The 13,487-nt window shown below is 40.8% G+C and overlaps 1 protein-coding gene across 6 annotated transcripts in view; it reads left to right on the top strand.

Annotated features, from left to right (window-relative positions):
- Positions 1-13,487, top strand: part of galnt14 (UDP-N-acetyl-alpha-D-galactosamine:polypeptide N-acetylgalactosaminyltransferase 14 (GalNAc-T14)) — a 189,248-nt gene that overhangs the window by 155,135 nt on the left and 20,626 nt on the right. For 5 of the 6 annotated variants that reach the window (XM_037087297.1, XM_037087298.1, XM_037087299.1 and 2 more), the window contains 4 exons: positions 2,387-2,513; positions 6,076-6,168; positions 7,954-8,037; positions 10,610-10,754. In XM_037087297.1, coding sequence (XP_036943192.1) covers positions 2,387-2,513; positions 6,076-6,168; positions 7,954-8,037; positions 10,610-10,754 — 449 coding nt within the window. Of the gene's footprint in view, positions 1-2,386; positions 2,514-6,075; positions 6,169-7,953; positions 8,038-10,609; positions 10,755-12,010; positions 12,406-13,487 lie in introns of those variants that run through there. The other variant, XM_037087301.1, reaches the window with a different exon arrangement.

The following is a 13,487-nucleotide window of genomic DNA, read 5'->3' as shown; positions in this document are numbered from 1 at the left end:
TTCTCGTTTGTACTCTCCACTGTTTCATCTTTACTTCCATCTCTCCTCTTTCCTCATCACATCCAGTCCACGCTCTCATTTCCACTTCCTCTCTCCCTCTCATTCTCTCTCCCTCACAGTTGGTGTTAAACTTTCTAAAGTTTCACAGCGTCTCGTTCTTAGGGGGAAACTGCTCCTCTCCTCAGAGCTCACAGACAGGCAACTTAAGCAAAGTTAGCGGCGTCTTTTTCGTGTGCTGCTGCGCTCGCATCACAGGATGAGCACAGAATAAGCAGGTCAAATGAGCACACGTGTCAACTACACACAAGCATCAGACAAACAAGTCAGAGTCCGTCAGCAGGTCATCAAATATTCACAGAGGTTTGGCCCACTTAGCCGTGATAGAAACTAATGAGGACGTGCAGAGGGGGAACGAGGCAAAGCTTCAAATGAAAAACAAGCCTGAGAGAGCAGGTGAAGTTGCGCAGAGACCATGACTCATCTGCCGGTATACATCATTAGAACATAAAGGATGTTTATTTGTATAGCAGAGCATAATCACAACAAACATAACACAGGTAACCCAACAAGAGTTAGATCTATTCCTGACATGGTGTGGGCGATGTTGAGATGTTCGCCTTTTCATTGGACTGAGGAATGATAAAAAAAGATCACACCTTTAATATTCACCAGAGTAAAGCTGCTGTTTGTTATGACTGACAAGATTCTTCTCGGGGGAAAAGGAATGATGATGACGACATTCGGGCTAAACGAAAACATTCTTTCGCCAAACTGCAGGAAATGTTCTGCTGTTTTAGGCAACCTTTCTCCCTGCGTGAAATTATTTTGGCACAGTGATCACATTTTGCTGTTAGAATCCTGTCTTTTGTGAAGCTAAAGCCCCATTCGGATGGGATTATGAAATATTCACTGTGCTCATCGTTAATTTAACTCCGGAAGGCATTTTACCCATCAAGAAATTGTTGAATATGTTCTGGGAAGACGTGAAGTCTCTGCAGGACAAAGCAAAAAGACTCCCCTGGGGGCACCAGGGAGTGGAAGCTGAGGCAAAGAAACTATGAGTTAAAAAATCACACTCCTTCTTGGCTTCATCGCTCAGACAAATCTTAAGACAGGGGACACAGGTTCAAGTAAGCAACTAAATAAGTTGGTTTGCCACGGTTTAGTATTTAGGGCAGACTATGTGAGGTTAAAGGCTGATCCAAAAATATGTTGTTTGAGTTTGAGCTTTTTGAAAGAGTCAACTGAGCTGGCCTCTCAAATTTGTGTGTGAAAACAAAGAATTAAAGGACGCATACTGTGCTCATTTTCAGGTTCATAATTTTATTTTAGGTTTTGACTAAAACATGTTAAATACAGTACTTTAGTGCCCTGAAAGCATATCAGTTGTGTCATACTGTCCAGTGCTGCAGCACTTTATTCCCTCTCAGTCTGAAACACTCTGTTTTAGCTCCTGTCTCTTTCAAATACCCACTCTGCTCTAATTGGCCAGCTCAAACATGCCTGACCAAGCACCGCTAACAACAACAGAACAGCTGTGCCAAGTCAATTGTCACATGCCAAACTAGCTGCCAGGCATTCATTATGCATATGTATGACAAGTCACGGAATTAAAGGCAGGATAACTGACGAAGCGTTTCAGGAGCAATGTTTTCTGTGGGAGAGAGGAGCCTCTGTTGATGCAGACTATGACCTTTTTTAACTTTCAAGATCTTTTACATGCACACAAACTCACAGTATATAACACACCAAAGTAAGGAAACTCGTTTGACATCTAATGTAGACTTTTTTGTGTCAGTTTGTCAAATTGTGGACAAATATAGAAGAAAAAACAGGGGCCTCAAAGACTACAGGTACCTACTTCAAGTTGACATTACAACAGGCCAAAAAAAAAAATAGGGCAGTAAGTTGGCAAACTTCCATCTATCAGATGAGCAAGAAACGTTTTTAACTTCAATTATTTTCACACAAAAGTCAAATAATGCACTGAGCTGATCCAAAAATAAACAATTTAGAAGGAATTTAGAAACTTAGAAGGACAAACAGTAAAACCTCAGAGATCGACTTTGAAATACAAGGACATTCCTCTCAGTGGGACTTAGATTACAGATGGACTGGCCAGTTTAAAGAATTTATGATGTGTGTTGCGTGAATTTCTTTTCACAAAGTATCGTATAGAAAATGAACGAAAAAATGGATGTCAAGGATAATAATAGGATTTTCTTTTGCACTTCAGTAGCTACATTAAGACTCAGACTAATTTATATTCTTTGTAATGAAGCCAAAATAAAGCAGCGTGATGTAGTAAAACATGACACGTTTATAATAGTGTCAGGGATGAATATTCATGACATTTACAAGGTTGTTGCGCGTGTCTCCTGTGCAGAGATCTCGTTCCGGGTGTGGCAGTGTGGCGGCAGTCTGGAGATCCTCCCCTGCAGCAGAGTCGGTCACGTCTTCAGGAAGAAACATCCGTATGTTTTCCCCGAGGGCAATGCCAACACATACATCAAGTAAGTCCCTGAGAAAGCTGTGACTAATTATTAATGTCAGAATTTCCATCTGTTAGAGCTTCCAGGGGGCTCTGAATTTCTACATTTCTGGCAGTTTGAGGCACCCAGAAAAGGTTAAAACTCTAGCGTCACTTGCGATGTTTGTGCTTTCTTTATACTACAAGTGCTGCTGGAGTTTGGACCTGTTCTGACTAGATGTTGTAGAAATCACCGCTCAGTTTACATCCCACAACTGATCAGACCAAGTTGGGTCAAGTCTGCTCAGTCTGGGTCAGCAGATGTTTATGAGTATAACATGAGTTGTATTCTGATCATTTGTCTCGATTTTAGGTAGTTGTAAACATACTTGGTATTTCATGACTGGAATCTTGCCTGCCAGTATCATTGTAATTGAAAATACAAAATGTACCAAAATAAAAAAAAAATGAGAGCAAAGTGAATTAGTGTCGTGTGGCACGAGTGAGAATTATCTGATAATACAGGTGGTGAGTGTTTAAGTCAGAGCCACAAATCAGATTTGGTTCATATGAAGCCCCTCAAGCTTCAGTCATTGTTGCCATTATCTCACTTAGAATTAACAGTTATTTAAGTTTCTCATTTTTGCACACAGTGCAACATAAGTTAACAAATGTAACTGAGGAATTTGTGTTCCTCCAGGATTTCTGAGGTTGACTGGCGATGCAACTGATCAAAGTCATCCTTTTATATATTGTGTCCTTCTCCTCTGTCTTCATACAATACTTTTTGGAAATTTTCCAGTTTGTTTTAGAAACATGTACAACTATTAGTGTGTTTCTTTGATACTGCCGTTGAGCAAGCTTCAGATTTTTTTTCACAATTTTTTTTTCCAAATCAAAACATAGGAAATTGAGCCATGTTGTTCATCCATCCAACAGTATCTGAGGCTAAAGTCTTTTGTGCATTTCATACTGCATGTTTGAATGACCGAGTGCTGTTTTGGACAGAACGGTTATTCATTAATCACACACAAGGCCACACAGCTTCATCATCCCGACTCCTGTGTCCCAGATGTTTGGGGATGATGACTGAAAGTTTCAATGCCAGGTGAAATGAAAATAAATGATATATGGAACACTTCCCGAAGAGGATGTGAAGTCCCGTCCTCTCCGCTGCGGGAGGGAGGAGGGAAGAAGAACAAATAAAAACAGACATTAGCAGCTCCCAGTTTTCACCTGCTGCCTTTAAACATATAGCTCTGTCACAGAAAAGACAGCCCAGGTGTAAACACTGCAATGCAACCCAGACCACCTCCAGATCCAGATTCTGATCGTGATGCTTTCTGCATTCTACATTCTGCGCAATACAGTTCTTCATTACCCAGATAGGATATCCAGATATAGAGCCATGTTTGTACAAGGTGTAAATCCTGCCTACGGTCATTCTGTTCAGTTCTGTTTAGCTCACTGCACGTTATTCACCCACACTGCACAAACATCGAAGCACATTGTCTCTATCTCTCGTCCCAATTTACTCTTTCTCTCTCTCTCTGAAGTAATTAGCTATTAGCTGAGTTTCTCTGAGCTGTGAACTATCTCATTGAAATGACAGAAACCCTCCATTACAGGCATTACACACACTGGCTGTGGCGGTTTAATGAAAGGGGAAGAGAGAGAGGATATGAGATGCTTGTGGGTGTATAAACATAAATACGTGTCACGCACAGGCTTACAATTAAAAAATCTCATACACACACACACACACACAAGGTCACAGCAGCAGGGCTTCGGCAAGGGAGGAAACAGCATAATCTTTGTAATCGAATTATTATTAAGCAGCTCTTTTTATTTAGCATATTCATAACCCAGACTGCCAGCGCCGAGCCTCCAGCTAATTAACCGGCAGAGCAACACACGGGCAGACAACAGCAGCTTTGTTTGGGAGATCGGCGCTGATCACAAACATCAGGCCATCGTGATGCAAATAAAAGTCATCATCTGCCGAGCTGAACAGATGTTGCCTCGGAAACGGCCAACAGGGAGCGAAGTGAGCAACTAAACAGACCGACTGGAAAGAGAAAGTCTCTGTGTTGCTGTGGATTAGCTAGTTCAACACCAAACAATAAGTTTCTGTGAACCGCTCGGCGGAGGCTTTGCTCCAAAGTGCTGTTCAGCGGCGAGGGGCGCATCTTCAGGGAGCCGAAGCCCTCCAACCTGGCAACGTCACTGCCACGCTCCACCCGTTAAGCCACAAAAGGGAACTCAACTTTCAACCCTGGCCGTGTTAATGCTTTGCTCACATCATTAAGGGTTTATGAGTTACTGAGCTGTGAAAGGAATAATCCGTCAGATAAATCTTCTGTCTGTGGATCCCAGGAGTTATTTTGCGATGAAGTGCTGCAATTTAGTTTTCAATGAACTCGCTCTCCCTGGCTTCCACCACCATTTGTCATTTACAATGTTTCCCAGAATGCCTTTCATTACATGCCGAGACTTGATATTGGCCTTTCTGTGGAACAGCAACAAACTGTTTTTATTTTTCATCTTGTGAAATGTATAAAAGAAACAAGCTCCGTCTCCTCATCCCACACTGTTTTTGTTCTTATTCATCTCTCCATATAACACTGTGATGAATACACCGTGCGGGGATGTTGAAAGTGCACTCGATTTTGCAAACTGAAAGGAACCAGCATCCTTATTGTAGCCTTGATTAATCTATTTATACGAGATCAATTCACATGCAGTCTGAGCACATTAGTCCTGTTAATGGATTATTGGAATGCCTGTAAACATCCTTCTGTCTGAACAGGTTGAAAGGGGCAGGGAACAGAATACAGCTTATGTTAATAGGATAATATTGTACTCACAGCTCAAAGGCTCCCAGGCAGCTGTAAATCCACTTTAACAATGATGTGAACAGTGTTCGGTGGCTGCGACACGAAGCTCAAGAGTGCAAACGCTGCACGCTGCCTGTTTCCTCTGTGTTGTGTCAGTCAAACGGAGAATCAGCCGGCGGGAAAGTTAGTGGGATTATGAGCGTGCGTGGGTAGTGTGTAAGTGCGAGTAACTGACAGGTAATTAGTTTGGTACTAAAGTTAGTCAGTCAGGAGTTTGTTTGGGCTGTGAATTCAGCTCAGATGCAAGCCATGAGATTACTGAAACATTACACACCTCCCACATGATGACTGTACTTTTAGTTTTGACTGCTCTCCAAGCAGGTATTATTTTGAGTTTCTTACAGGACACAATTAAAATAAACTTGCACAGGCTTGAAACTTCAACTTGGAGATCAGAAATCCATTTAGGTTAACACGAGAATTGCATTCATTTCAGATCAAAGGTTATGCTATTGTTGTTTGGCTGGTGAAGGCAGAGGCTGTCGGTACATACAAAGAAACGTACAAAATAATAATGAATGCCAAAAAAGTCACGTTATCCACTTCAGTAAAATCCTGATGGCTAACTTGTTTGTCTTCTGGAGGTAAATGTTTAAACCTGAATTTCAAAGTAACACCATTGCTGTCCAAGTACAGCATAAAGCAAATACAGCTGCAGTGTACCATGGTTTTATTTCTCTGTTTGCGTGTGTCCGTGTGTGTTTGCAGGAACACACGTCGCACAGCTGAGGTGTGGATGGACGACTTCCGCCTCTTCTACTACTCTGCTCGCCCTGCAGCACGGGGAAAATCCTATGGAGAGTAAGAACACAAAAACACGCACACACACATGCGTGATTTTCACACTTGGTTCCGGAGCTCAGAATGGTACACGACATCTCTAATATCTTCAGCTATTCAAACAGGATTGGCATTGTGCTGGCTGACGACTGTGTCTCCAGTTGGAAAAACAACACAGTAAATACGAGCTTTTGTTGGCAGGATTAGGAACAGCAATGTCATCTTCTTGTGCCACAGCCAGAAAAACAGTGGCAGAAAAGCTGTCATGCCAAGTGGTTTTTAAGGTGCATTAAACCGTAACATTCCAGGTTTGTTTCCAGCATGGTTCCTTTATTGGATCTCATGCCTTTTGCTTTTTTTCATGTTTCCTCCTCTCATCTGTAAGCCATCAAATGCCCCTTTCACACCGGACATAAAAGCCTTTGTCTTCAGTGTGAAAAGGGTAGTTATTCGTTCCCTGATCAAATGATTCTGCAACAGTCAGGGGTATTTATCAGCTCAGTATTTATCGGCAAAAATGGAAAAATATGACGTGAACATCATGCATTTGGTATTGATTTTGAAAGAGACTGACGTAAAAGATCTAAAAAGGTAACCACCGTAACATTGTCCCTGGCCTCCGGACTACAGTCTGCTGTTCCTTGTTTTCCGGCGCATTAGTGACATATCACCCCAGAAACAGAAAGGCAAACTAGTTAACTGGCAACGGGAAAGGAGTCAATCACCTATATTTCTGTGAAAAATTGTAAAATAAGGGCAAGAAAACCTAGAGGCCGACTGGTACATTGGTTGGCCTCTCACGGGTATATTGGTATCAGCATATATGTATACAACTTATAAAATTCCCACTAAATTCAGTACAATTTGGTGCACTGATGTAATTTTAAAATATCCTGCCTCCGTCACACATCTTTGTCACGAGTACTTGATAATGACATTTAAGGAATCATTGCAAACAAATGTGTGTATATCAGTCAATAGACTGATATTCAAATGTTTCTACTGCCCTCTACCAAAAATTTAGCATCGGTGAGGCTTTAAAACAACAACAAGGGTATGGTTGACTGTGATTCAGATAGGACCATAAAGTAGCCCTGATTTGTAGCAGTGCCCAAAACGGGCTAAGACAACCAGAGATACTGTAAGGATTAACTATGGAAACACATCTCTTACACTTACCATTTACCTTAATCTTAAAGAGGTTACAGAAAACCCCTCAAAAAACGTGTTTTTTGCTGACCTCTAATGGTTGGCATGATTTGAGTAGATGTACATGGTTTTCTTCTCTTTTCAACTCGCTGCTCGCTGATGTACAGGAGTACTGAGTACGTAATGGCTGCAACAGAGCACACTTCTGACCACACACACTTTAACTTTAAACCACAGAGGGGAGTGAAAGACATCAGAACATTACATCCTAAGTCACAGATTAACCTTAACCTTGGACCACTGTTTTGCCATTAAATGGGAGGTGCATCTATACCATGTGATTTATACAATCAGACTCCTGCAAACACAGCAGGAACAGACCTTAAAACCTACAGTTGTGCATAAATGTCAGTGCTTATCTGTCAGACACATTTAAACACTGTTCTATGTTTTTTTTATCTGCCTCTTCACTTCTATTGTTCTGTAGTTTGTCAATTTATTTGTCAGTTTTCTTCACATCTTTGGCTATTTTATGCCTACTTCTGCTGGCCTGAGTAGTTGTGAAAGGGGTGTTCAATATCTAAGTGTTTCCCTTTTTGTTTTTTATCTGACTCTCTGCTTTTGTGTTTGCCTGTGTGTTTTTGTGTGTTTCCCCAGTATTCAAGGCAGAGTGGAACTCCGCAAGAAGCTCAAGTGCAAATCCTTTAAGTGGTACTTGGACAACGTCTACCCAGAGCTTAAGTAAGAGTGTGTGTGTGTGCGCGTTGGTGTGTGGTTTTGAACTTATCTGTTATGGGAGAGAAAGCTTCTGCTGAGTATGCAACTGAGAGAGAGGAGAAATTTCAAGACTGACACCAAAACTGGTTCATTACTGCCCAGGGCATTCTAAAAATTAGATTATTTCTTTATTTTTCTTTGAAGTTTTTGTGCCTAGTTTGTTTGTTTGTAACTTCTAAAGAGAGTTTATCCACCATGGGGAGTACTACTCAGTCCATAAAAACAGGTAAGGACTTTCGCAGCCTCTGCCGCTTTAATTTTGAACACTCTCTGTTGACTTTTGGCTCCGTCCCACAACTTTCAATATGCCCAGGGACCCCAAAAGAAAGCTTGCTGCAATAAAAGATGATAGGTAAGGATACGAGCTGGAAAGAGGGGAGCTAGAAGGTTTGATTCCAAACATGTATCTACTTAATTCATTTGTGTTATTTAACCTTTGTTACATCATTTCTTTAAACGAAACGTGGCCAACACATTTAGCAGCTTGAAAGCACATTGTTGTAGTCAAAAGCACTACAGTAAACATGAATAGGGAACTCATATCTCAAAAAGAGAATTACACTGAGAGTCACTTTGTAAACAGGGGTTATATCAGCGAGCAAGTTTGACATAGTCAGACTTTCTTCGCCTGAGCTGGCTCAATAAAAATTAAAACCCCAGTCAGATATAACAAGTCCCATGTAGGCTTTCCTCTTCAGGCTCTGTGTGAGGTCTCATAAAGAGGGGAGTTTGGCTCGTGGTTTTACTATTCCTCTGCATGTAATGGAATAAACAACCCTTATGGGCTGTCTACACCAAGAACGATAACAATAATCATCATTCTCATTTGAAAAGTTGTTCTAACTACAGTGGCTTGCAGAGTCCTCACCATAACCGTGCCACAACTTTAATGACAGCTCGGAACAATAGTGTTAGGATCATTTTCAATACAGTGTAATGAACACTGACAGCCAATCAGAAGACGACTGAATTTCCAGGATCATTGGTTAGCTCGATTTTGGGACCTTGCCTCCAATGTGATGTGCAGTTGTACTGTCACCGACCTCTTGTATGTATGGAAGCTAATTAATGGCAGAAAGGTTATAGATGGTCTATCCCTTCATTGGGAATTTACAAATTTAACATGTCTTGCTGCCGAGGCAGCAGAAATAGACAGATGTCCTTTTTACAAATTTCCATCTTGACGTATGGGACAGGGAGTTAGAAGAAGTCCTGAGAATGCAAGGGATAATATTGTCGTGTTATCTGCAGATAAAAGAGTGTATTTTTTTCTGGCAACATTTATTTGCACTTCTGGAGTTAGCACAACTAGCTAGCTAACAATATCATTCTATGAGTTGCAAATTATACAGCTTATATCAGCACGGCACATCTTTGTGGTGCTTTTGTCTGTGTAATTGTTATGTAAATGTAAATCTGTCAAAATTCATGCCCACAGTGAGAGTCCACCTACTTCCAAGCATTCACACACACACACACACACACACACACACACACACACACACACACACACACACACAGACACACACGCAGCCCCATTTTTATGTCTTTTTGAACACCTCATTTTGTGCCTTCCTCCCTCCTTATTGGCTGAGCTCCCAGGGGCCCTGGTTCCTCCGACTAACTGTCCTATCTGCGTGCACACACATGCACACACCACGCTGACACACAGTCACACACACAGAGAAACACACATTATTGCTTTTCACATTACAGCCCCTGTCAGGCTCGTTCATTTGCATACAGTGCAATACACACATACGTAGTACAAATACCTTTAAGAAATATAAGAATTCTCTTTTACTGTAAATGCTTCCTCTCACTTTCACACACACTTCAACATATACACACTTGCACACACATTTAAATACCCATTTATCCACTGGTGGCTGGTGTTAATCCCCCAGAATGGAATTAACAGGCTCGCTCTCAAGGGAAGATGGACCTGACCCTTATAACGCAGAATAACCTTTAACGGGTTATTAAAACAGAGAGAGATAGCAGATTGAATTAATGCTACAGGGCTTAAGCCCGAGTTTATAGCGCTGGCGAGAATTTAACAGGAAAGACTGAGAAAGTTTATCAAAGAAGGAGATTGGGAGAAAACTTTCTGAAGTAATGTGTTAAGAGAACCACGGCCTTCAGCGGATTTGTTAAAGGTGCAGCGCGTCATTTTGAAAAGCGCTGACAGATCAGTGTCAAAGTTAACCTGATATCTTGATGTAGTGTAGTAGTAGTGTAGGAGCACAACTGAGATGATTGAGGTCTTCTGTCTAATCTCATTGACTGGCTGTTAGTGTATCTTAACATTAAGATGATATATCCTCAAAACCTGTGTCCACACGTGGTTTTAAACATTAAAGGGTCAGTTGAAATGAAAAAAAAAAAATCAAGCTAACCCTAACCCTCACCCTAACCCTTAATCACCTCTAGTGCTTTTTAGCTGTACAGTTTTTTGTACATGTGTTGTTTTAGGTTTCGTAAATCTGTCTCTTCAATGCAATAGAGACCTTAATTATAATAATTATAATCTCAGGGTCCCGGACGACTCCGACTCTCAGTCTGGGGTGATCAGACAGCGGCAAAACTGTCTGGAGTCTCGCAGGGTGGAGGGCCAGGATCTGCCCGTCCTCACACTGGCTCCCTGTATAGGAACAGAGGGGGTCCCCGCCATCAACCAGGTAGGTCAACCAGGTGGAATTATGATGACTGAGTCTGTAGCACTGAAAATACTGCACTTCTCTGTTTACCATGAACAAGCAGGAAACACATTAATCTGGGATATAGTGAAGGGTGAAGACATCTAAAGACATTTTACAGTTTTAACAGTTCAACATCAGCTGATGTGGAGATCTAAACTGTTCAGTTACATCTTTGTTATGTAAAATCACTATGTGTGTGTCAGAGTTTAGGATTATTTTAGCATTTTTCAAATTATTCTAATTTATCCATCACTTTTTTCCCGATTGTCACCGACCTCAGCAAGCTTTTTTTTTCTTTTTTCTGTTTTTTTTTAATTACAGAAGTGCAATTGACAACACTTGGCTGCTTTTAACTGTTTTAGATGTTTTATTTATTGATTTAAAATAAATTATTTTTACTGGCATAAGCAGTAAACTTAAAAGGGAAACTGAAAAGATCATTAAAGATCATATAAATCCTGGAATAAAACAAGGACATTTGCACGATAAGCAATTGTTACACAATTTAAATTTGCTAATAATAATATAAATGAATAAACATGACAAAAAGTAGTGTTCCTTATTTTGTACAGTTTATTTCATTGTATTCTTCTAAGGATGAGCAGATCCTCCTTTCTGCTCAACTTCATTCACTCGAGTCCAGATGATGAACATTTCTGTGACATTACGTGATTCAGACACATAGTGACAAAAGTGACACCATTCACCCTGTTATAACACACTGTCCATCGTCATGATTTTGAAGCTGTTATTTTGAGGTAAAAAGTGACACAGTGTTGTTCTAATGGTCATTATTTTTGCAAACAAAACATATGGCATCAGAATCAAGTGAAAATGTGTTCACATGAAGTCACATGAAAAATTCCACACATAGTGGCTTTTTTTCAGATTCAGGCTGCACTCTGAAACAGGCAGTTTGAGAGTATAATAGAGGAAATACAGGGAAAAAAGCAGTTATTATCAATTGAGATGGATGAGAAAATATTGCTCACCTCTTCTCACCTCTCTCTCGCTCTCTTCTCTTCGGTCATTACTGTAAGAGAAGAAGTCTCTAAGAGAGAGTCTTCAAAATAACACCAAACAGCAGAGTGTGTGTGTGTGTGTGTGTGTGTGTGTGTGTGTGTGTGTGTGTGTGTGTGTGTGTGTGCAGGCTTGTGTGTGTGTGTGTTCGTCCATGTTCAGTCCTCTCTCAGACATAATTAATACCCGTAGGATTCTCATTATTCCATGTTTAGAGCGAGTGTGGAGGCTGTGATCTGCTCTAACAAGCCGCCTTACTGAAAGCCAACATGTCAGCAGCTGAAATGCCTGAAGGCTGGAGAAGCTGGTCTGCTACCGCGAGGGTTGCTGGTTTAAATCCCTGTACTCACAGGGAGAACTTCTGTGTGTTGAGAGAGTGATTGAGTAAGTTTCTTACCAGCTACTGTAGAGGAGCCCTGAAGGGAGGTTCCTGTTTGTTCATGTTCGGTAGCCTGGTTTGAACTGAATGGCTCCCAGGTGGGAGAATGAATTTCAATGTAAACAATTTGATTAATTTTTCTCTTCTGTCAGTTTCTCCCTTGAAAAATGAGCATTTCTTCCCCTGGTGTTGCGAACATCCTTGTAATATCCAATTAAAAGAAAACCCTACAATAAAGAAAAATCTCCTTTATTAAATCCAGTCACAGACTCAGGATGTTTTAAGAGCAAGGGCCAAAAAAAGAAAGCAATAATAGGGCACCACATGTATGCAGTGGGGCAACAGGGCATAGGAAATCATGATGATAGAGGGCACGTAGTTTGTGTTACATATTTACACTTTGGCATTATGTTTCCTACATAAAGTCTGTATTTCTTTCTTTTAACCATTCCTCTTAAATCCTTCCTCCCCATTCCTCAGTCTTTCATGAACCTTTGCCAAGTAATAGTAGGGGTCCTAACTTAACCAAATGTTAACCATCAGGGGACAAATCAGAATATGTTAATGTGTCATTCTTTGTAAATCAGTCCGTCATTTAGAAAAAATAAAATAACACAACCATGCAGGTCGACCGTGAAAGCAGCTTATAACCCCTCATACTTATTAGTTTCCTCTTAGGCAGTGACCCCTAGTGGCTGAAGTAATTATTACAGCAGCAAGGGAGGAAGTTAGGTGAAATGATACTGAGGACCACTGTGGAATAGGAAGACCACTGTTTATGTCCAGTATGAAAGCAAAAGTCAACAAGGACTTATGTTATTTTACAAAGGTAGATGATTTACGTCACATGTATAGCAAACATAACATGGATATGTCTGTAATTGAAGTAATGTGAGTGACATAAACACAGGTATTTTAAGCCAAACCAACCAAGTGGATTTGTTGTCTAAACTATGTTAGCTCATGAGAAAATGACCCTACTTCTCACTTGATTTATTACCTCAGTAAACAGTTTCCTAATGACTTTATGGTCTCAGTCCCTAATTTAAAGTCTTCTTCAAGACAGCATGATGTTCATTTTGTAAATTATGGTCCCATTTAGACTAAAATGGATGATAAATCAAGGGGATGCTTTCAGGTGTGGCTACCTTGTGATTAATAAATCAGCACCGTGGTGTGTCCTTGGGTTGCCGATCAGATTCAATCAGGATTACCTCCCCAGGTCCACCTCCTCGTTTGGCCTCAATGCCAGACTCAAACCTACAAAACAGTAGCCCCCAAACCAATAAGTGATGTGATGAAGTTGTAATTTT

This window comes from Acanthopagrus latus, chromosome 22, assembly GCF_904848185.1.
Source record: "Acanthopagrus latus isolate v.2019 chromosome 22, fAcaLat1.1, whole genome shotgun sequence".
Lineage (NCBI taxonomy): Eukaryota > Metazoa > Chordata > Actinopteri > Spariformes > Sparidae > Acanthopagrus > Acanthopagrus latus.
Note: the sequence above shows the minus strand (reverse complement) of the source record. Positions and strands in the feature narration are given on the sequence as shown.